The sequence below is a fragment of the Zerene cesonia genome, chromosome 20 (genome assembly GCF_012273895.1).
Source record: "Zerene cesonia ecotype Mississippi chromosome 20, Zerene_cesonia_1.1, whole genome shotgun sequence".
NCBI classification, from domain to species: Eukaryota; Metazoa; Arthropoda; class Insecta; order Lepidoptera; family Pieridae; genus Zerene; species Zerene cesonia.
The window spans coordinates 7,052,612-7,075,984 of record NC_052121.1 but is presented as its reverse complement, the minus strand read 5'-3'; the positions used below and the strand labels follow the sequence as shown (position 1 = coordinate 7,075,984).

Here is a 23,373-nt window from a genome sequence, read left to right as displayed (position 1 = left end):
ATAAAACAAACAAAAAGTTTTCAAATATTAGTCTTTATAAAAAAACAGTCATGATAATTATTTAAAACATAGAAATAAATATAATTGAAATGAGAATAGAACACATTGGAAAAGATAAGCACGGGGCAAAAAGGGCTTTTTTTAGATAATATAGTTCCTACATCTATGGCCTTTTTGTTCTTTTAAATTTCATTCATTCTGAAGGTGTAAAAACATTACCATGGTAAATTTTATCAGAAAACGTAAAAGCACCCAAAAGGGTGATTTTAAACGGAAAATAGTGCAAAAAATAAATTGATATTGAATATATCCACATAACATTCACACCACCACTCGAAGAGGAAAACATCGTGAGGAAACCAGAATATTCAAGAATCAGACAGTATTATATTAGCAAAGTATTTTAATATCAGAAAAAGATTTAACTCGGTGTTCGCTGCGAGTTATTAAAATAGTGTTGCCAAATATTTAATCCAAATGCCCCAAGAAAGGGATTCGGAAAGTATGTATGAAAATGTCTATAGAAAATACAATTTCATTGGATGTGGATGTGTACTTCATACGTGTCGCGGACTTTAGTAACAGCCGATTGACAAGTGTCTAACGTCAATGTCATAATGATTTTTGATTGCCACCTACTTTCGGACCTAAATTGTCATGAATGATCAATTATTCATATTTTCTGTTATTCACCTTAATTTGTCTCTGTAATGATCGATTCTTAGTCGTTGCTTGAATAACAAACTTAGCGGGACATTCCTCGGTTAACTCCCGTGTTGATAAAATTGTAACTACTTTGTTTATTATAGTAGCTATGAACGACAACGAAAAAGATGAAGCTGCGAATTTGGTACGTTAAATTCAATAATGCAAGTGTCACGAATTGAATATTAATTGAGTGTTAAAGTGTGATTGTAATTTGCATTCATTGTGTACTTTTAGAAAGAGGAGTTTGAATGGGTTCTTCGTGAAGAAGTCCATGCTATATTACATCAGCTTCACACCGTATTAGTGGTAAGTGTGAACACATATTATTATTCATTATCGTCTCCTTGAGAAACGGGAAACATTTTCCATACATAAGCAATAGCATATTTTCATTTAGTTCACAGAAATAATACTAAACTATTGTTTTTAGGAGTGTGCCCATAGATTTCCAGTCCCACTATATGGAAACGAGGGTCAAAAACAGGACAAGTTTATTCTGACATCTCAACCAGAACAACTGAAATGTATTGTTACATTAACAGGAGACAGTATCACACATGCAGTTAGTATTTACAGCTTATAATATTATTGGAATAGTCAAACTACATGTAACAATACAAAAAGCGTACATCTATTTATGTAACATTGAAATAAATGTCAATTCAATTCAATTTTTAGTTACTGACAATTTTGCTTTTATTGAAGATTTTATAAAAAAAATATGGTTCAGTATGACTTCATCCCATATTACTTCAAAATTTTATTCATATTATTAGGACATAAGCTTCAAGGTGTTAAGGCAGATGCACACAATATGCCGGACATCAATAAACCAAGATGGACCGTGGAAGTTGCAGCAAATACAAGATGCAGCTAATCATTTACAGCAGGCTATTGGTTATATTGACAATGTAGACAAGCATTATGTGTTCAGGTATAAACTTTATATTAATCTTTACTAATTGAAAGTCACGTTTATATTATAGGCTAAAAGTCATTGTATTATCAAGGTTATGCTTTACCTTTTGCTTGCAGTAAGGTGAATCTATTAAAGTTATTGGAATAATAATTGCAGTAAATATGTGAGCTAAATATTTTTTAGGTCATCCGAAGAGGTGCTGCATATTATACAATGTCTGATTGGATCTTTGCAAAGGGCTCGCACAGCCTTAGTGTTACCTAAAAAGAAAGCAATTGATGAACTTATGAAGAGTAGAAATATGGTGAGGATTTTGATTTTTTGAAATGACTGTTTAATAGGAATGTTAATATTTATATTTGTTGAATGTGTTAACATAGAATTGAAATTTGATTGAATGAAGAGAAATTTAAAATCAGCCCTTAGTTATATAATTATTTCTAGTATAAATCCAATTGCAAAATGTATAATACAATTGGATAATTTCAACAAATAGTTTTATAATAAATAGATAAAAAAACAACAAAAAACACACTTTCCTGATAGTATCAATATAGATTTTTCACTTGCTTTTATACAGAGTAAACAAGGTGGTAATTAAATCCAGGCGAAACTCATGAAATTATTTAATTCAGACAAAACTCATAAACTCATTACATTATTGCATTGTCACCAACCCTATATATTCTACAAAGTTTGAATTAAACCTGTATGCTTAAAGTGGGTCAAAATCAATTCTAAAAGAGTTTATGACATACAAACATACAGATAGAGAAAATAAAACAGTAGTTCAATAGCTAATTTTCCACTCACTAATTTCAAACTAATTGCTTTTTGTATTAGTTACACTTTAATATTGGCATGTTCTTTTTTATCTCAATCCTTGTGATTTATTCTAAACAGATACATTGAAAGCACATAAAACATCTGTTTATATAACCTCGCCAATGGTGATAAGAATGTTTTAAAAGCATATGGATGTTCAAATAAAGGTCATGTCCCATTTAATATTTATGTAACAAATATTCAATAGAAATTGAACTCAAATGTCATTGTAATAGAATTGAAAATTAATGTTAGTAAATTAGATGTTGTACATTTGAATACCTGAAAAATCTCATGTTAACTCTTGAAAGTGTGTTACTAATCTAGGTCAAGTTTAAGATGTTCATCTAATATTACGATTTTTATCTTGTTGTATTTGTATTATGAATGTAAAGGTAAAAAAATCTCTTTACTCAGGATCTTCAAAAACCTTGTGTTTTATGGAGATTGAGTATCAAAATCCTTTCAACAACAAAATTACCTAATTTGGTTTTTTTGCAATTGCGTTATAAATTATAAAATGTACGAATTTTAAATTAAGGGATAGGCAACCATTGGTCTTATGTCTTATAAAATTTACGAATTTAATTTTTAGAATTATTCCACCCTTTTGCCATGCATTTTCATGCCTAATGTAAATATTCAAGCAAGTGACTTTTTGTTCCAGAAAGCACTTTCACCAAATTTGCCTGAGGATCTTGCTATATCCTTCTACATACAAGCACACAAACTCATATTTGTTGCATACCAGTTGAGTTCTGTTCACGGTACAATGAGGATTGATTCCTGCCAAGCGGACTGTGCAGTGCCTTGGTTAAGTGATGTGCTATTCATGTTGACAGCCGCTCTACACATGTGTCAACAGCTTAAAGATAAGGTGAGTGACCTACATTCTTTCATATTCATAGATGAATCAATATGGTATAAGTAGTGTGATACATTGAAAGATTCTTTCGAAGTAAAAACCATTAGATGGTGATAAAATTAGTGAAATTGTAAACTTTCAGAAAATTGATTTATTGTAAATTGCACAATTTAATGCAATATTTTTTATTAGTCTTACTAATGGAATGTATTGTGCCATGAATTTACTTTTTTATAACCGTAGATGCTGGTTGTCAGTCAATGGAGCCTTACTTTGCAGGGCTCCTTTTTTGTGTATGTAACCAAACACATCATATTGAATGCCCATTTACAATGTAACAGTTTCACATTAATAGATTTACCGAAAAATAATTATCTGTTAAATTATACTAAGTACGTTAAGGATCGCAATTTTTCTGCATATTCTTATCCAATGAGAATCTATTAATATACTGTACCAACTTCGTGAAAGATAAAGCAAAAGTATTTCGTAGAATTTATAAATTGTGTTTTATTATTTGCGCTATTGTTACATTTGATTTTGTTTTATCTGCAAAGAGGAAGTTATAAAATTTAAGTAATATTGTGATGTAATTCCATATTCTATGAATTAGTTATCTTGATAACGCTCTGTCAACAACTCTGATAAAAATTCATCGCAATCTGATAATTTTTGTTTCTGATACTTTATGTTAGGAACTTAACGAGTCTATGCGTATTTCATGTTAGGTCTAGCAGAATCTTAATTTAATTATTTTACGAAGGTAGAAATTGTTTATCCTGGGAAACTGTCTCATTGGTACTTGAATACTAAGTATATAATATAGGCTATGTTTTAATTTTTTTTTGTAGCCTAAATTTTAATGATGAATTTTATTTATATTTAACTTATAATACGTTTAATTTTACTTTTCAGCTCTGCGTTTTCTCCCAGTACAAAGATTTCACGGTTGATTCAAGATCTGCTTCTATGATATTAAATTAACGTATCTCTTCTTCAACTAGTTAAGAAAGTCTACATGACGTCAATAATGCACTTAGGACATGATATGCATTTATTATCCTGATACTTTTTGTCAGCATGATCAGTGAAGGAGCATATTTTCTTGAAGTTTGTATTTGGTATTATGGATAGAGAAAACAATTCGATTAGAAAGAGAGGGAAGAGCGCGGTAATACGCACTACGCTTACTATGCGCATTTAACGCGTCGCAAAAAGATTCGGCAGCTTGTTGCGATATTAAAAAAAAAAAACCAGATAGGCTCCCGGAATTTTTTCATAAACATCGCGTTTCCGGTTTGAATAGACCTTATGTCTTCCCTACTTCATCTATGGAAATATGCATGTATATTTGATTAACTTCACGAAATAGTATACAAATTAAGTCGGTGTCGATATTGACGTCATGTGTACATGTAGATAATATATGGGTTAATGCTCAATGAGTCTTGATAGAGTTGAAACTTTTTGTCTAGAATTTTTTTATCTGTTGATCAGAAGAACAAAAAAAAAAAAACTGGGGTTCCAGTTTTGAGAGCTTTAGGTATGGAATTGTGATATAGAGCTTCAAACTATGTTACTTGGTGTGTGAAATGTATGTCAATTCTCTACCATTATGTTGAAATTTTCCTATACTTATAATTAACTTAGTACTGCTATCGTATGATACTGATGATAAGTACTGTGCCTCTCTTCAACTTCCATACATGTCCTTATTGCGGTACCATTAATCTTCAATCTAGACGACCCGTCTATGGAATAATATTGCCATGTTAAATGGAAACTTAAATACGTGCCACATAATAAATGTAATAAATACACTTATTCTATCAAGACGCTAATTGAGCAAACCCAAGCATCTCGTGTTTATCGCGTATTTATTCAATAATTGATAGTTATCGAGTCCATTGTTGATATTCTTGTTGACTATGTTGTAATATTTGTAATATAATGTATATTTAAAATTATAGTAGTCCACAGACCACGCATTGAACGAGATAATGCAAATGCGACCGTGTCATAGATACGGTATAAAACACTATTTTAAAATTCAATCCGAATAACAGTGACCGCCTCTTTGGCACAGTGGTTAATGCGTGAACGTAGAACCGAGGGTTCCTTGGCTTGATTCCCGGTGTGAATTCACAAAAAATGACTGTCTCAATGACCTACTTGTCCATAAAAAGAATCGATCAGTGAAACAGATGTATATCATCTGCCCCATACCCCACTAAGGCACACTTTTTCAGTGCCTAACAGTCTTACTCTATGCAATTATATAAATATTATTTGAAAATATACTAGATTAAAGCAATTGCTTTAAGTTTTAACTGTTTTATAACAGATGTCGCATTTTGTTGTATAAAGTTTTATTTAATCGACGATTTGCTCCCATCAAGTTTAATATGTGGTCTGTGTCTGTGGCACATCATGGCCACGAACGTATTACAGTTGTATCTAGTGAATATTATTATTATTGGTTGCTAGCAGCACTGATATCTGGAATGTCCAAATAAAATTTAGTCATAGATAAAAAATTTAATACAGATAAATTATTGTGTCGTCATTGATTACGTTTTGGAAAATTTTCGAGTGTATTTATAAATTTTGAGTTGGTAAAGTGTTATTTCATTCGATGAATGTGTTGATGATGTATTAACAAAGTACCTAATATTTATAAAAAATTAAATATTCCTCATTTTCACATATCCATGTATTTATTTTGTTTTCACTAGTATTTCATTTGATTTTTAGCGTAATTAACGATATCCTTTAGATATCAAAATTTCGTATAATGCGCCTAAAATAAAATGCAACTGGTTCCTAAATAGGTATTATTGGTACATTGTTTATTAAATCAAATTAATACTCGAAACCAGTATCTACTACCTACGTGATTTCAATTTGTAATATGAGACCAAATACAGATGGCATACGAATAATTTACCTTATATAATGAGAACTATTAACAATCTCTGTGTAATAATTTGATTCAATGAACAAAATTCTCATAAGTAAAGAAACATTTCCTAAACGCGTGTGTATTTATACAGCTGTTACATTATTTGCCCACATGATGCTTTATACATAATATTATATTATTATACGAAGTTTTCGTACAAAATGTTAGTCATAGGTATCACAAATTATTGTATTCTAGACATTACTTTTAGAATTATAGTGATTTCTATTATAGATCTTAACTTTGGTTCAGAAGGTTACATGTGTTTGCAATGGAAGCAAATAAATAAGGTATAAAATAAATATGTGTGAAGGTAGCAATGCTAGCTTTGTTGTGAAAACTTGAAGAAAAATAATATGTAGCTATTTAAATATTATCAGTATGAGTGCCTCTTCTAATCATATATATGATTTTTATAATTATTTATACTGTTTATGATTTTATTATAATCGAAATTATAATACATATGTATCATAGTTAATCCACTAGTAGGAAGTAAATATATTGCAAGATCTGGCTACTATTATATGCAATACTAAACACTAATCACACAATATCAATGCTGGTATGAGATAACATTATTTGTGAGGACTTTGTGCACAAATAAATGGTTGTCATTCGCTATTTTTCACAATTTATGAAATGGTTTGATTCAGTGGCATTGTTTCATTTATAAACTACACATTTCTTCTTTGCTTTATAAGATTCTGTAAGGATGTGATTTTGGAATTGAAATTTGTAAATATTTCAGCACATAATGAAACACTATCATTATTTTAATAACTATTTATTGAATGAAAATTTATTTACGTCAAAACACAGTGTTTATTTTATTTAGTGTAAAAGATATGTAGAAGGAAAATATAGTGCAATTAGTTCGAACAGCTTGTTGAAATTGCCTTTAATTCAGTTCTTGAAACAAGAGAATTTGCAATAAAAAACAATAAACAACTTGGTTTGAGTATTCCGTGTTCAAAATAAATTTAAGCTTAAGTCTAGTGTTGTAACATAACCGATGATGTTAATGCGGGCCATTTGTTTTAGATATGTTTCCGTGAGTGAAATTTATTGTTTCCATGTTTTGACAATAAAATAATTATCTAGTATTATTATACTAAGTAGCCTGAAGATTTGTAACTTATTACATAAACAGTTCTTGTGATCGTGTTTTATGAAAATAAAGAGAAATTCTGTTTATTCATTTTTTTTATTTCCCTCCTTAGATACCAGGGATGCCCTTAGTTTAATGTTTTGACTCTATTACTAGTATGCACATTTTTCAAACTTTATATAACTAATTAGGTATTCTATTCTCCTACTCGGCTCAATTTTTGTACGATGGTGCCCGTTAAATTTGTGAACAGAGCATGCATTTGCAATATGAATGAATGGATTTTTGACTGTTGTCATGGCTCATGATCTAACTCAATATTACGACCATGTTACGCTACTCTCTGTCATCTTCTTTTTCTTGTCTATGGCCTTCACTGTCATTTTCTATTGGTTATTTATTGAAGTTTGACAGTGACAGCTACTTATTTATTTTTGTGTGAATGAATTTTATTATTTTGTCTATTTTTGTAGTGAAATAATTATGTTTGCTTTGTTTTTGTAAATGCATTACCAATCAGAGATTCAGATATGGCATATAGAATACTAGCTTGGTTCAGTCTTATATCTGTTATAACAATAGCCTTATTAGGGTTTGGTTTGTACTTAACTTTACTTACATTTATCATTTCGTTTATCGCTGGGTAAGTCAATACAATGTAGCCTCAATGATTCTTTATCTTAATACTTTGATTTATAGCTTAGTAACGATCATTGCCTTATTTACAGGATCCTCACAATTTTACATTTGAACTTTGACACAAGAAAAATATTCACTTCTGATATTGATTGTTTGGATGATCCCTTGCAGGAAACAAACTTTTCTTTTCAGTCTCCCAAGGTATGAAGTACTACCGTTACGTTACCTTAGAAAATGTTACTCTATAAATTTTTTACATCACTTAACCTGCATAATTTTTATAGATCCTTCAACTGTTTGAAAATGAAGCACCACTGCCAAAGTTCGACAGTAGAATAACGGGTAGCGAAACTGTTGATTCATTCCTCAATGAGATTATATCAATAATAATAAATGACTATGTCACACCTTGGTATGAAATGTTAACTGATGACCAAGAGTTCACAAAGCACACAATAAAACGGATAGTTGTAATGACAAGTGCAAATGTTACAAACCGGTATGAGAAAGTTAATTAATTAAGAATAATCTCTATGTTGATTGATTATTAAATATAATATCTATGTGTATACATAATCAAGTAGTTAATATCTATATTCTCAAAATATCTATTCTTAATATAAATATTTTGATTTTCACGTTTTCTTAATATTTAAAACAACTGTTGTTTGAAAATCTGTCATAATAAAAAAAAGAAAAAAATACTAACATTTATGTATGCTTATAATATTGATTGAATTCCTCTGTGTACAGAATAAAAATTGTTGACTGGATCTATCTGCTGTCTACAAAGTTTCCAGAAGAATTAACAACACATTTGAAACTATTTAAACAGTCTCGAGTGAGATTGAAGCAGCTGCAATTATTGAGTGCCAAAGAAGTTGCCAATGGGTCATCTAAGTATAGTCCTAAGAAACAAGATGATAAGAGAGCACATAGGAGGAATAAGAGTGATACCGATTTATCATGGACACCAGGTATTCATTACATATAAATTTTCCTCACAGAGAATGGTCCCTTCAACATTCATCTCTTTAATTTAGAGATGACTGACAGCCTCCTATGCTGAGCAAGTATGGCAACTAAAGAAATGGCAGCCCACAGCAATATAGATTGTACCTGCAGTTGCAGAGTACAGTGCTAGACATATATTTACATTTATCCTAAAGTATAAGCTGCACACATAGATTATTTAGCAAATTAGTTATGGATTCAAATAACATCACATATCTTAAATATTTTTCTATCGTAATGTTTTATCTTGCTTATTGTTGCCTGTATATGTAGCATTGTATTATTACACACACTGCATAGTGGGAAAAAATATATAAATATGCATATGCATTAAAGAAATTGTTCATCTTATATTCAAATTATATTTTTCTAATTTCAGATTCACAAACATCTGGAAAGACGAAATTCTATGGCAGTTCTGAAAATATAAGTAGCAATAATTTAAAAGATATATTTTTTGACTTGGAATGTGCAATGGAGAATAAGCAAATATGCAGAGATATATTTTGTATGGATGCAGAAAAGGAATATGGTATTTATAATTATGCCTTTAAGGTTCTATTCGCAAAGGGTCATGTTTTATCCCATTACTACTTTCCTGTCTTTCTGCCACCAGGCTGTATCTCATGAAATAATGAGACAGTTGACATTTTCAGTGATAATGTATTTCTATTGCCACTATTAATAAATAGTGTGTATGATACAAGAAATATGCAATTGAGGTTAAACAATGGTTGGCACAGTTATAAGTTGGATGGGTGACCAATTTTTTACATTTGCTCTTTCGTTTATTTTAAACCATTATGTCGCGAGTCCATTTCCCACTTGACCGATTTTAATTAATTAAATTAGTTAATTTATTTATTGGCATTTTTTTGGAATAGAGTCACATATAATAATTTCAATTGAATGTGATATGCAAGTGTTTTTGTCTGTATAAACAAGAAATATAAATATAAAGTTTAATGATTAAATAATCATGTGTTCAATCTATTTAAATTCAGTTCTGTTTCAGCATTGTTATGCGAAATATCAGAGGCTATTTTGTATTTAGTAGCACCAGAAGAAACCTGGAAATGTCATGCATTAAAATTGATAATTATAGAGCTTCTGTCGGCGATTGTTCTAAAGCCTATTATAAATATGTTAAGTGACCCAGATAATATTAACAGAGCTATTATAAGAACTGTAAGTATGTAAAATGTGTTTTTAGATGTTTTCTTAAGAAATTGAATATACAATAAGTGTTTTGGTGTTTAAGATAAAATGTGTTTATATGAAATAATAAACTGGTAGTCTATTAATAAATAAGAGTAAGTAAGTCCTCTCTCATCCTACTATCCTACTAATATTATAAATGGGAAAGTTTGTAAGAATGTGTGTGTGTGTTTCTTACTCTTTCACGCAAAAACTACTGAACCAATTGCAATGAAATTTGGTACGTAGATAGCTGGACACCTGAAATAACATATAGGCAACTTTTTATTCGGATATACATACGGGATACGGACTTATGCGGATGAAACCGCGGGGCGCAGCTAGTATTTCATATTTTCACACAAGAAAAATTAATGGTCTATAGTTTTTTATTTTTATACCAATAAGTGTACAATAGAAATAGACTGTAAGTATTGATGGAAGAAACAGAAATACAGATGTTAGTTTGATAAAAATTCTCGACATTCTTATAAAAAAAAGTTTTTAACAACATTTTGCTTTACAGTGTTGCCGCGACTCATGCCTGTCCTCTGAATTATTTCTATTGGTGATCAGGACTTGTGCTGATGGAGAAGAATTGGATGCTACTCTGGAACTTGTGCATAAGGATATACAGAAACTTGTGAGTTTATCAATAAATTATAGTGTTTTCTAGTTAATCTGTTATCAGAATTTCTAGTGTACATAATTAAGGCCTATTTCCTTCTCCTAGCTCTTCTCAGTCCATTCCTTCTTTCCATTCATCAATCCTTTCCTCATCCCTTATCCCTTAAAAGCGGGCAGCGCATTCTCAGAGGTCTAAACCTCTGCGAATGTTCATGTGCGGTGGTGATCGTTAACATCAGGCGAACCACCAGCTCAGTTGCCTGCTATGACATAAAAAAAAAAAAAATTAAGCGTACCCGCATAAAGGAAATTAACCTCCTCAATAAATGAGTTTTAAACTAAAATATCAAATTCTTATTTATCATCCCATGCTGCCTTTTTTTCATTCACATTCATTCATTCATTCAGATTAAAATAGAGAGGGATTTCATTCTATTTCTAAGAGCAAGTTCGTTGGATTGTTAATATAGGAAAGAGACAATATTCACGTTTTATAATTGTGTCTCGTTCTAGCATTCAAAAGACAGCGCCGGCGAATGGGAGTTACAGGATCGACAGAAATTATCCTCTCTACAATATCTAGTTAGAATTATACAGGCGAGGCGGGCTACACTTGGACCACAAGAAGGTTGGGGTTGGTTATCTTACTATTTGACCTCACGTTGTCGTGTTTTCGTGAACTTTCGTGAACGCATTGGACATGCATGAATATTAAAGAGATTATTTTTTTTTATTTTGAGATATAAGATCAATCTACTCATAGAAAGAAATATAAAAAATAAAAATAAGGAAATTGGCACAGCAGCTCACGCATGACGTAACCATGGGAAACATGGAATTAATCTTTATTTGTATATGTATTATGTGTGCATACAGATTATAGTGTAAAAATCAATTGAATCTTCTTAACTTCTAGTATTATTTTATCTATCCAAATGTTCTTAATTAACCATTATTATTTATTAAATAACTGTATTTGTATTCCATCCCATTTTTTATGTATCTGAATTCCACCACTAGAACCTGTTTGACAAAAAGAAAAATCACAGTACAGTCAATAATAAAAAATACGTATGTTTTAGGTTCATCCAATACAACCAGAGCAAAGGTATCAGATGAAGTATTGAGATCGTTAAAATTTCTGCGAGCGACCGCGGCGTGGAGATCTAACGCTCAGTATTTACTTGAAATTGAAATGAATGAAGCCGGTGAGTTTGTGTTGCTGTTAATAGTTACTTGTCTAATCCTTAATATTATAAATGCGGAAGTAATTCTGCATAAAGTTGGAATGCCGAATGTTTCTCTTATGAAAATATTGTCATAAGGATTTGCGTGAAAGCAATTACCAAAAAAAATGTCAAATCATTAAGTTACGCTACCGCCCCTTTTTATCTTTAAACGTTAATTTTTCAAATGCTTACTTGATCATAAGCAATATACTTTCGCAGACGTGCCGCAGACCTCGAAAGCGGTGATAGACAACCTGCGCTCGTCGGCGCTCGAGCTGTGCGACATGTACCTCGCGCCGAACCGGCAGGTGCAGGTGATGGGCGTGGCCGACACCTGCCACGCGGACCTGGTGCGCAAGATCACCACCGAGGGCGAGGAGTTCGCCAACAACCCGCTCACGTGCTTCGACGACGTGCAGAAGTGCGTGTGCAACGCGCTTGAGGTAAAAAAATATATATATATATATAAAAAAATATGTAAGGAAGAAGTTAGATAGGTCTATTCACTATTGGTTCAAATAGTGTAAAAATTGCATCTGAAATGATTATCTATACTAATGCTATAAAGCTGAATATTTTGTTTGTTTGTTTTGATCTCGGGAACAACTGGATTGATTTGAAAAATTCTTTCAGTGTTAGATAGCCCTTGTATTGTGGAAAAGCTTTAGGTTATATAAGATCAGTTACTATGTGGGTAAAACAGCTAGTATTTTATGTTTTTTTTCTATAAAGGATTTTCGGAATTGGAATTCCGCGTACATTAGAAATACGTGGCAATCCGTTATATGCTAGAATTATGCGCGATGCTAAAGTGATAAATTATGCTATGTTACAAATGTGAAATAAAATCAAAATAACATGTACATTGTTGTTAATTATTGATAGAAAATGAAGTATGTTTTTATATACATTCTATGTAGATGAAAAATTATTGAGTTAGAGAAATCAAATATTTCAGGACGATCCCACGTGGCAAGCTGATTTTATGTTAGATCCCGAACAAGAGAGTTCCGAAAGAAATAGTAGGTAAGAAAGAATTTATAGCACCATATTAATATTGGATTTAACAGATCTTTTATTTAAATCTACTAAATTACTAATTTGTTTTTAGTGAGTTCAAAAAAGACCCAAAAGTCGATGGCAAGAAATATGGAGGTATGGAAAAAGACAATGTAATACAAGCCTACATAACCAACGCATTCATTTGATAAATCAAATAATTCTGAACATACCAAAATGCTGAATTTTGCAATTAATAAATTTATTTATAATATGAATTGTGGGTATCGAAAAAAAATTGTTATTCACTGATGCGTTCTTGTTAAAATCAAATGTCTAATGAATAAAATAACATTAACTAAGAATTAAATGATTCTTCAACTGAATGCAACAATTAACACAAAATGCTTACAGAGAGATGCAAGAGACTAATGAAGACGTGTATCAATCAGTTGCCAAAACTGTTCCAAAAGTCCAAATATAAATACGAATCTCCCACAAAATCCTTCACTTTCCCCCGCTCCTTTACTCGAAGGGTTCCCACTAACAAGAACCATACTATCCCTAAATGTGCTAACGGTATTATTTTGTTAGTTCTAATATTTGCATGGTATTAACAAATATTTTTCATATATTATGTTATATAACACACAGCCATAGTAGGTATATGATACAGTCACACGGGATATGTTTTGAAGCGTTATGTATTTATTTATATCATGCATTAATTAGATTCTCGGGTAGACATGTTAAAAAGCTTGTATTTTCTACTATTTTTTTAGTAATAATCCCGGTAATAACCATGTGCACGATAAGTACATTTGTACCTTTAGCAATTTTAAACTGTTTTTTTATCAGTTGCTTCTATAATAGTCAAAGTCTAGATAGCAATTATAGCATGAAATGAAGTGTACTTAGTGCGTTTATTTGTTACGTAGTCGAAGCGTAGTTGTAGTGAATGCCTCATATCAAACATTACACTTATACATTTACAATCAAATATATATATTTTTTTGTTAGTTTTTCCCATTAATGTCATGTAAAGTTAACATTTTCCAGGTGATGTGGTATTGCCCGTACCTGGCACGAGGCATAACAGATCGCGGTCAGACATTGTAGGCAATTTTGCTCAGAAAATGCTCAGCGAGAGCGTAGGTTAGTAAAGTAGATGATGCTAGTTTTGCTCACAGTGTACATATGTTTGAGATGTGATGGCTATATATTGGCCAGCTTGGTGGATTATGGTCTGAACCATCATGGGAGGCCTGTGACCCAGCAGTGGGGACATGTATGGGCCGGTGATGATAGGTGTATTTTTTGGAACAGGGTCAAAATATATGGATGTGGTGTATTGAAATGGGACCAACCGACGTACAGCGGTGTTCCATTAAATTATAAATGATCGGAATATTTTTGAGTTACAGATTTCTTAGATCTACTCAAATCATTAGTCGAACCAAAAGATGGATAACTTTTGCATTTGATAACGTTCGCTGAATTAAAAACTTGCTTTGTGTTTAACTTTGGCTTTCATAATAACAAATTGTTTTAAAGAAAATCCTTATAGAATGTTGTATTTTATTAATCTTAATGGATATTTAATTATGCAAATTATGAATTTTTTCAGGATCGTCAAATCTGTCTGTAGCAAATTCAAGCAATTTGTCTCTTTCCCACACTGAGATTAGTGGTAGAGCGAAAAACTATCTGTCTCCCTTATCGGCGTACATCATAGAAACAGGTAGACTCTTATATTGATTTAATTTAGAGAGAGAGAGAGTGGTTTTTTCTCATGTTTCACGTTTATTATCTATTTTATAGATAGTAGATTGTATTACTTGATTTGAACGTTTTAATTGTATATAATTATTTTTTCAAAAATTTCATTTGTGCGGAATTAAGAAAAAGGTTTGTAATATAATTATTTTGTACATGAATGTACATAATATTTACATCTTTAAAAAATTTTATAATATAACTATGTATTTAGTTTTAACTCCGTTTTTTTTACTTGATTATTAGTAAAACTCGTACAGAAAATTTCAAATTTTGGAATATTAATAGATTATCCTGTTAATCATCATATGTAATTGTTATTTAGCATTAGTGCAAGATAAGGGCAGAACGTTCGGAATCTACGCAATAGCTGTGACGAGAGCTTCCGATAACGAAGTTTGGCATATCTATAGGCGGTACAGTGATTTCTATGAACTGCATTCGGCCATTAAAGATAAGGTAAACTGTTTTAAATTTAATTAACATGAAGTCTATTCCATTTTATTTTAATTTCACGTTTGATTTTCGATTTTTTTTTCATTCATTGTAATTTTTATGTAGTCTTCCAGGTCTATGTTAATATCAAAAATACGAATCCTTTTTATATACACTTATAAAAGAAGAAATAGAAGTGAGATTACTCTTACTCTTACATTTTTTCTGCACAAAAAAAAATATTTTCAAGAATTACATGATTTCGACCATTGTTATCTCACCGAAATTTGTTTGCAGTGGCCCGAATTAGCAAGCCTGCCCTTTCCAGCCAAGAAGACGTTTCAGAACACGTCCCGTTCGGTATTGGAGAATCGCAAGCGCATGCTCAATAGCTACTTGCAGAGTTTAACCAGTATCTCGCGGGATGCCCGATACATGGCTTTGCTGTCCTCAGACTATTTGGGCGGGTTCTTGAGCCCTGAAATACAGACGGAGAGACATGGGAACACCGTGAGTTGGGGGAAATTTTTACCCATTTTTTTTTATCTGGACAGGTACAAAAATCGCTAAAATTTAATATAATTTCACTTAATATTTCCAGATGGTGAGGATCTAATAACGCTTCGCGTAATTAAAGGAAGCCTTCTGTATTTTTACATAACAAACATTAAAATTTTCTTATGTATATCTTATGTATATAAGTGTTTTTCCTCTATGTATATATAAGTATTTAGGACTGCACTAACAAATATCAAAGAAAGAGATATTACAATTTATTAGCTACGAATTTAAAACCTTTCAGCATTTTTGATGAATAATTCGATAAAACGACACACTTTTTCTTATAATCATCGGTTATAGAATATTAAAAAATTTAACATACCATAGATAATGTTCTAATGTCTATGGCTATTCGCAGATCGATGCTCTCTTGGTAAATTCCATAAAGGCTGGTATGAGGACACTTAAGAGCATGCCAGATCAGTTTGCTAATACGGTCGATGGAGTTATGGACGGTGAGTTGGAAAATAGCCTATTTTGTCTATGCTCATAATATAAAGCAGAAGACTTTGTTTGTTTGAACGCTGTGATCTCGGGAACTACTGTAACAATATAAAATATATTCCGCTGTTGGTACGTGATCCCTGAGTGCTATATGCCATATATGTACCACGTGCAAAACCGCGGCGGTTCACTAGTCTAAATTATATGAAAAGACTTCGTATTAGCATTTTTTTAATTTTATTTTATTATGAATAACTTGTTTTGCAGGAATATCAAAAGTGTTTCAAGGCAAGAGCGGCGAGAATTATTATGACGCTATCAAGCGCGATACGAATTCTGAAGGACAAGACGTGAGTTCTTATGATCTAATTTTCTCATATCTCATCTTACTTGAGTCGTTGAAAAAAACTTTCTTAAATATAATTCTAGTGGTATATTTCATTTTACGTCATTGTTAATTGATTATATCATGAGATTTACAAAACGTTTAAAATGAATATTGCAATTTGAAATCACTACATAGTATAAAACAAAGTCGCCTTCTCTGTCTGTCACTATGTATGCTGAAATCATTAAAATTACGCAACGGATTTTGATGGGTTTTTTTTTATAGATAGAGTGATTCAAGAGGAAGGTTTGTATGATAACAACATCTATTCAACTATTCTGAATTGAACGCGGGCAAAATCTAGTTCGAACATAAATTTTATGGTATTTGTTCGTCAGGATGGAGATGAGAGTGTACCATTGAAATTGTTGGAAGAAGTGTTGGGCATCCGGGGGTTGTGGTTGAGGAGAAGGTTGCTGGCGCCCGTCAGGACTTTAATAGCTGATCGAGTTAATAAGTGAGTAGTTTAAAGTAGTAAATTAGTTCTCTATGATATTTGGGAGGTTAACAAGTAGATGGTTAAAATCGATGATAATAAATAAATATATGCAATGTTCGCACTAAGCGATGTTCTGTATTGTTCCGTTATTTTTTCAAATCATCCTCATAGCCCATACATGTTCCCACTGCTGGGACGTGGGCCTCCTATGACATTGTAATATCATATGTGATGGTATTCACAGACGCAGATACATTGTAAAATTGATTTATTTCTTGCACGCCTCCTGGTCTCGAACCCGTGACTTTAATTCCGCCTTTAACTTGATTTTGAGCCCGAGATTGTCACCACTGAGCTATCACTGCTTATTTCAAATAGTTTTTAGCTATGATTGCGATATACAATAAGGAACGTATGACTCAGAAAGAGATAGCGATATGTGAAATAACAAGTGACGTATCTATGGGCTTTGATTGTATTTATCGATATTTTTAACCAATAACAGCCGGACCGTAGTGTAAGCCAATTAATGTGCAGAACGTGGATTTTTCGTTTGTTCAACGTAAAATATGTAAATTCAATCAATATATAAATGTATGTTTTTTAATTTATAGGACGAAAAAAGGACGAAAAATTAGAAGTACTGGGAGATATTCTTTCTAAAAAGAAAAACTTTTCGAATAAACTTCCACGGCATTAAATTTATATATGATATTTATTTATTGATATATGATGTTATTATATATACATATTATACATATATTTGTTTATAATTTGCAGGAAAGTACTTGAGTTAGTTTCGTCGTTGACGTCGCCACGAAATGTTGTTCAATACTTGAAATCGTTTAAGTAAGTATGGTTAAATGAAACATGATTATTAAATATATAAGGAAAATAGATATAGTTGCGATAAATAGTATTCCAAATATATAAGAGAGTAAACCTATCAGTTTTTTTGTGGTTCTAAGAGTCGTTTTATTTTTTTTTTAATTTAAAATTATAAGTAACGGTGTAGTACTACTACTACTAACTTTATACTATAATAGTGTGGTAAATATTTACTCAAATAATCTAAAAATAAAAAAAAACGTCATATATTTGCATGATATGTCGCATCATGTGTAAAAAAAAATGGAAAGCAGAAATTCTATGAGCAATAAATAGGTGATTAGGAAATAATTGCTATTTGTGTGATTTTGCGTATAAAAATAAATGAAATTAAAACGATTGTTTTAATTATTTTCCAGGCAATGGCTGACAAGTCGTAATAATGGCCACACATCTAGCAGAGATTCGGCGACGAGAGCTCGTACGCGAGTCGCTGCTAAGGTTGCACTCCTAGCGGCTGCTTCTGGTAAAATCATAACTTATAAATAGGAAATTATAGTATTTTCTTGTGTTTGGTTTCACGCGAGTATTATACATTTAGAAATTAAAAACTTTTCAACGGATTTTAAACGCGATTTATTCATTATATTATTAACCCGACGTTTCGAACACTTTACAGCGAGCGTGGTCACGGGGAGACTCAAGAAGGAAATTATGTTTATCTGTCCGTTTTTTACGCGACAACGGAACGTTATGGTGTGAATTTTATGTCAAGAGAAAAAAAAAATGTATAAAGTAACAGTAAACAAATTACTTTCTATTATGAAAGTCATATACGTTTATACCCCTCCAGTGTAGAAAGTCCCAATAAAATTCATTCAACAATCACAAAGATTATACGGACAAAGTGAAAATTATTTGTGCCAAGACAAATATCCTTTCATGATTAAATAAAGTATACTTTAAAAAAAATAACTTAAGACACGGTACAGTAAACTCATTAACAATTTTAATGACACAATTTCAGTGATTAAGTAATGAAACAAGAATTGCATTTCCGTTTTATTTTGATCGATTCAATAAAAGCGTTACAATTTTACCCTTGAAACGTGTAAAAAACGGTAAAAAACCATTTCTGATCACGCTCTATATTAATTTTTTAATTTTTGTTTCTAGTTGCTTTTTTTTCGTGAAGAATGCCTGTAACTGAATACAATAATATTCTTTGTAATACGATAGCTTGTCCCGTTCGTACTTACGTTAGATAGCATAAGATCGAAAGAGATAAAGTATAGTTAATGTTGTTGTCTATATTGAACCCTTTTTAAACTGTCTGAGAAATAATGTTCGATTTAAAGTTAAATATTATATTTTTCCAGATGATCTCAGACACATTGTGGGCACGGACGCGGCGCGGCGGGGCCTTCTCACCGTTTTCGATCTGTTTCAAACGCAAGAGATCAATAGGCGACTTATATTTGTCTTACTTGAAGGTAAGAGATCTCCTAGCTCTCTTTTACCGCCATAGTTATCTGATTGAGTGGCTTTCTTCTGTGCTTTAAACTTAAACTTAAAATATTTTTTTCAAGTGACATCCTGAAAATTAGAGAGGTTGTCAATTCGATTGTTTTTTTTTTCGGTTTATTAATAGATAACTCCATTCTTTTGCTTATAATTGAGGAGAATTGTTTTCATGTAAAGCGTTGATGTTTTTTTTTAATAGCGATTCAGAATATCGCATCTCGTCTCGCAATGAAATAAACTTTCGATATTGCTGAATTGTAATGGGAAACTAAAGAAATGTGTATAAACGTGGTTATTATATGGGATATATATCCCATAATGTTATGGAATCATGGGTGGTCTAGTCCAAAGAGTCGTCGCAGTGAGGCGAAGGATGTAGGTTCGAATCCCATCTTACTAAATTTTATCGATTTCTTACATTTCTCAAATATATTATAGTTAAAGGAATACACAAAGTTTTATCTAAGTACTTTCTTATCTAAATGGGAATAACAATAAAAGAAAAATTGACACAAAATAAACATTGGTATTACTCTAAGTGTGTCGGCGTGTGTTTTTCTTCTTGGCAATTAGCCTGATAGCGCCCGATTTAAGACCTGAATTAAAGTGTGAACGATTTAGAAGAAATAGAGAAGAACACTTATACTGTAATTTTTTTTTACAGTATCGCTGTGCAACTTATTCCCCGACAATAATATCCCAGAATTGTTTAAAAGGTTATATTCTAACTCACCGAGAGTGTCCATACCGAAGAAATCTTTATAATACCAAGTTGTTTTTGTTGCGCGAAGAATGTCTGTAACTGAATAAAATAGACTTTACACTTTGGTAATATGATCGCTTGTCTCGTTCACACTTATGTTAATGAACGTAAGAGTGAAAGAGATAAAACATGTTTGTTGTCTATATTCAATCTAATAAAACTGCCTAAAAAATAATGTTTGATTTGAATAATTACTATTCTCGACCAAAAGGTTATCTTTTTTTTAATTTTGTTTCGAAAATATATTGATTGAATATAGAAAGCATTCAGTTAACCATGATTAAGTCAGTTGTTTTTTTTTTACAATATTTATAGAATAGATAGTTAAATATACACTTAATTAATGATTCATTAGACTAAGTTGGACTCGAATGTAGAGGTCCATATAGCAATAAATCTGTGACTTATTTTTGTGAATTTCTTTTGAAACATTTCCAATGTAATTCCAATTAGATTCGCTAATTAGTTATTATATTGATAACTTTAAAATGCCGAACAAAATTGTGTAGAATTATCATTATATTTAGTGATCATGGAATTGGTTGTATTTCATTATTATATAGGATTTCATCTGTATTCTATATATTTGCATGTTCGTTTCTTTATATATTTACATTTTTTTTATTAAATGCCTCGATAATTTCGTACGTAAAATTAATTTTGATTTTTAAAAGGTTATGGGAGATCATTGAGTGATTTCTGAACGATTTTATTTATTACAATATCGTTATCATTTATGATATATTATCTCCTAGAGAGTGAGTTCTCACTTTAAAATAAATCAAGTAATTCTGGGTTATAATAGTGTCAAATGAATGTTAAAAAAATTTGTGATATCTGGTATCTAAATATTTAATGTATTGCGTATTGGTTGGTAACCAATTTAATTGTATTTTTCTTATAAATTAAAGCTATTAGAGATTTTTAAATATGGTGTATTTATACAAAATTTATGGGCCCCGGTTCTTATCGATATTCTTTGATATATGCCTGATTGAGATTATTATAAATTATGAGCACATTGCACAATGAACTTTGAATTATAGATGCTGTCAAAGTATACTTATAAGTACAAAATGTAGTTTTTCTAACACATAGAATTGGATTTTTGTGAAATTTTAACAACAGATCTCTTATCATGTGTTGGAAATGTTATTAAAAGGTTTGTTTTCTTCAGATATCAAAAGCGGGTTATTTACAATTAGATAGACAAATAATGTATAAAAATGTATATGTATATTTAATTTTGGGCATATAGTTATTATTGGATATGAATTGGATGTTTATATTGAATGTCATGGGACTGCGGCCTTAGTTTAATGTAAAATTGCTGCCACAATTAAGATAATATGGTAATTTTTATGATTGTTCCATTTGAATCGAGAATGTTCGATCGTAGTGACGTCATATTTTGTACATAAAAGGTGATATTGGCGTGGACGAAGTTAAAAAAATGGCGCGTGAATAAGTCAAAAGTATAAGAGATATATTTAATATTTTCCTATACATAGCATAATATTATGGCCTAATTCGTGAGAAAAAATAACGTTATTTGTAAATGTAGGATTCGTTAATACGTTTTGTATAAACAGGTATGCATAGTTGACGCTAGTAAATTATTTTTATATGTTAGCAAAGCATTTGACTCGAGAAAAGGTACAAATAAAGAGTGAAAATGTTTGCTTCGATCAAAATTCATAGATCGAACTTATTTATAAATGACTTATTTATAGTTAAACGATGTAATGCTAGATATGATAGAAGTCTGTTACATTGATTTTCAGAGATAAAGGAGTTTTTTTAGTTTATTTATAGTTAGAATCTTGCAACTATTATGTTTTTAAGTTGTGGCTAGTCCGCATTATATAAATCTAGAATAATTTATAGTACCTTTTGTGTATTTCTTGTTTTATACTCTAAATATCATAAAAAAACAGTTGAAAATTAAGATATGTAATCCACATTCCATTTAAAGAGTTGCGTTGTTATTTATTATAATAAATATAAGTTATTAGTATTTATTTTCGAATAAAACGTGAGCATGAAAAATTGATTTTTATTTCTTTATACCTGATATAAGTGTTTTTTTCGACAGTAAATCGGTTGATGTTATAATTTTTACAATTTTTTTCTTGTCATAGCGCTTAGGTTCGTCTGATGGTAAGCGGTGATGGCGGAAGACGATCATCGCTCATGAGTATTCGCATATTATAGTGGTATTGCTTTTTAAGTATTATTGTATACTCAAAAGAAAGTAGGAAAATAATTAAAGGTTACTTGTGCCTCGAGTACAATGCTTAATTAATATTCAAGTATTATAGTGAATGCTTCGTTGGTGCAGTTCAGTTGTAATAGAAGAGCTGAGGGGTCCTGCGCTCGATCCGTAGTAGGACTAAAAAAGGTCTCGATCTGGCAGGATACAGAAGCCTGATCAGCTTCTTCGCCGTAAAGAACATCGATTTATGAAACAGTTGTATAATGAATCTGCTCTTTATCCTACCAGAGCCGAAGAAAAGTGGGTATTGACTTTTTTTAATACAGTGAAATTCTAAATAAATCATATTTAAGGATACTCTGTACAATGACAACTTTCAAAGAAATAATCAATTAAGATAGACAGTAAAGAACTACACATTCACTGAATTAACTAAAAAAATTACAAACGCGGATATTGAGAGCTAATGATTCAAGGTCATAATATAGCTATATGAATACAAGAATATTTTACCCAATTACAACAGTAACAGTATAAACGTGCTATATATCTTCAAGAATAGATTTCATCGGCCCGTACAAAAATAAAAATAAAATGGCGCAACGATTCCTTCAATTCCGAAGATGTAATCAACTAATTGGATTGATTAAATCATCTAAAAGAATTTGGTAATTCACTCTGAAAGTGCTCAATGCAGCGAAAGATTGCCAAATAAATGTAAGTGTGCGAGTTTTGGTTCGCAAGGTTTGGTTGTGTGCCAGGCGTGTCCCGCTCTCGGCCAAGCGCTTTACCCGATGTTTTAGTTTTAATAGCTTTTTAAAATGGCCTTAATTAAAATTTGTTTGTTTTGGAATGGCCGGAAAGTAAACATAATTATGGAGTTTAATAATTCATTGCAATGGATA

The 23,373-nt window shown here is 31.2% G+C and overlaps 2 protein-coding genes across 4 annotated transcripts; both read left to right on the top strand.

Moving 5' to 3' along the window:
• The first annotated feature begins 634 nt into the window (after window positions 1-634).
• Window positions 635-7,476, top strand: LOC119835047 (protein rogdi). The gene is made up of 7 exons (XM_038359645.1): window positions 635-850; window positions 943-1,014; window positions 1,139-1,270; window positions 1,485-1,642; window positions 1,811-1,931; window positions 3,120-3,329; window positions 4,233-7,476. Exons 1-7 carry the CDS (start codon window positions 815-817, stop codon window positions 4,299-4,301), a joined length of 798 nt encoding a protein of 265 aa, XP_038215573.1. The 5' UTR covers window positions 635-814; the 3' UTR covers window positions 4,302-7,476.
• A 333-nt stretch (window positions 7,477-7,809) lies between these two features.
• Window positions 7,810-22,283, top strand: LOC119835046 (sorting nexin-13-like). Of its 3 annotated transcripts, XM_038359643.1 has the most exons (24): window positions 7,810-8,033; window positions 8,119-8,230; window positions 8,314-8,528; window positions 8,783-9,006; window positions 9,423-9,575; window positions 10,059-10,231; window positions 10,767-10,883; window positions 11,381-11,495; window positions 11,950-12,075; window positions 12,316-12,539; window positions 13,055-13,122; window positions 13,208-13,251; window positions 13,510-13,674; window positions 14,155-14,250; window positions 14,723-14,836; window positions 15,197-15,330; window positions 15,604-15,816; window positions 16,226-16,322; window positions 16,579-16,661; window positions 17,038-17,156; window positions 17,919-17,987; window positions 18,386-18,492; window positions 19,346-19,459; window positions 20,155-22,283. In XM_038359643.1, exons 1-24 carry the CDS (start codon window positions 7,921-7,923, stop codon window positions 20,253-20,255), a joined length of 3,096 nt encoding a protein of 1,031 aa, XP_038215571.1. In that variant the 5' UTR covers window positions 7,810-7,920; the 3' UTR covers window positions 20,256-22,283. The 3 variants fall into 3 exon arrangements, with proteins under 3 accessions (XP_038215571.1, XP_038215569.1, XP_038215570.1); XM_038359641.1 differs by lacking the exons at window positions 13,510-13,674; window positions 17,919-17,987; window positions 18,386-18,492; window positions 19,346-19,459; window positions 20,155-22,283 and having other exon boundaries at window positions 11,381-11,501; window positions 17,038-17,286; XM_038359642.1 differs by lacking the exons at window positions 13,510-13,674; window positions 17,919-17,987; window positions 18,386-18,492; window positions 19,346-19,459; window positions 20,155-22,283 and having other exon boundaries at window positions 17,038-17,283.
• Window positions 22,284-23,373: the final 1,090 nt, after the last annotated feature.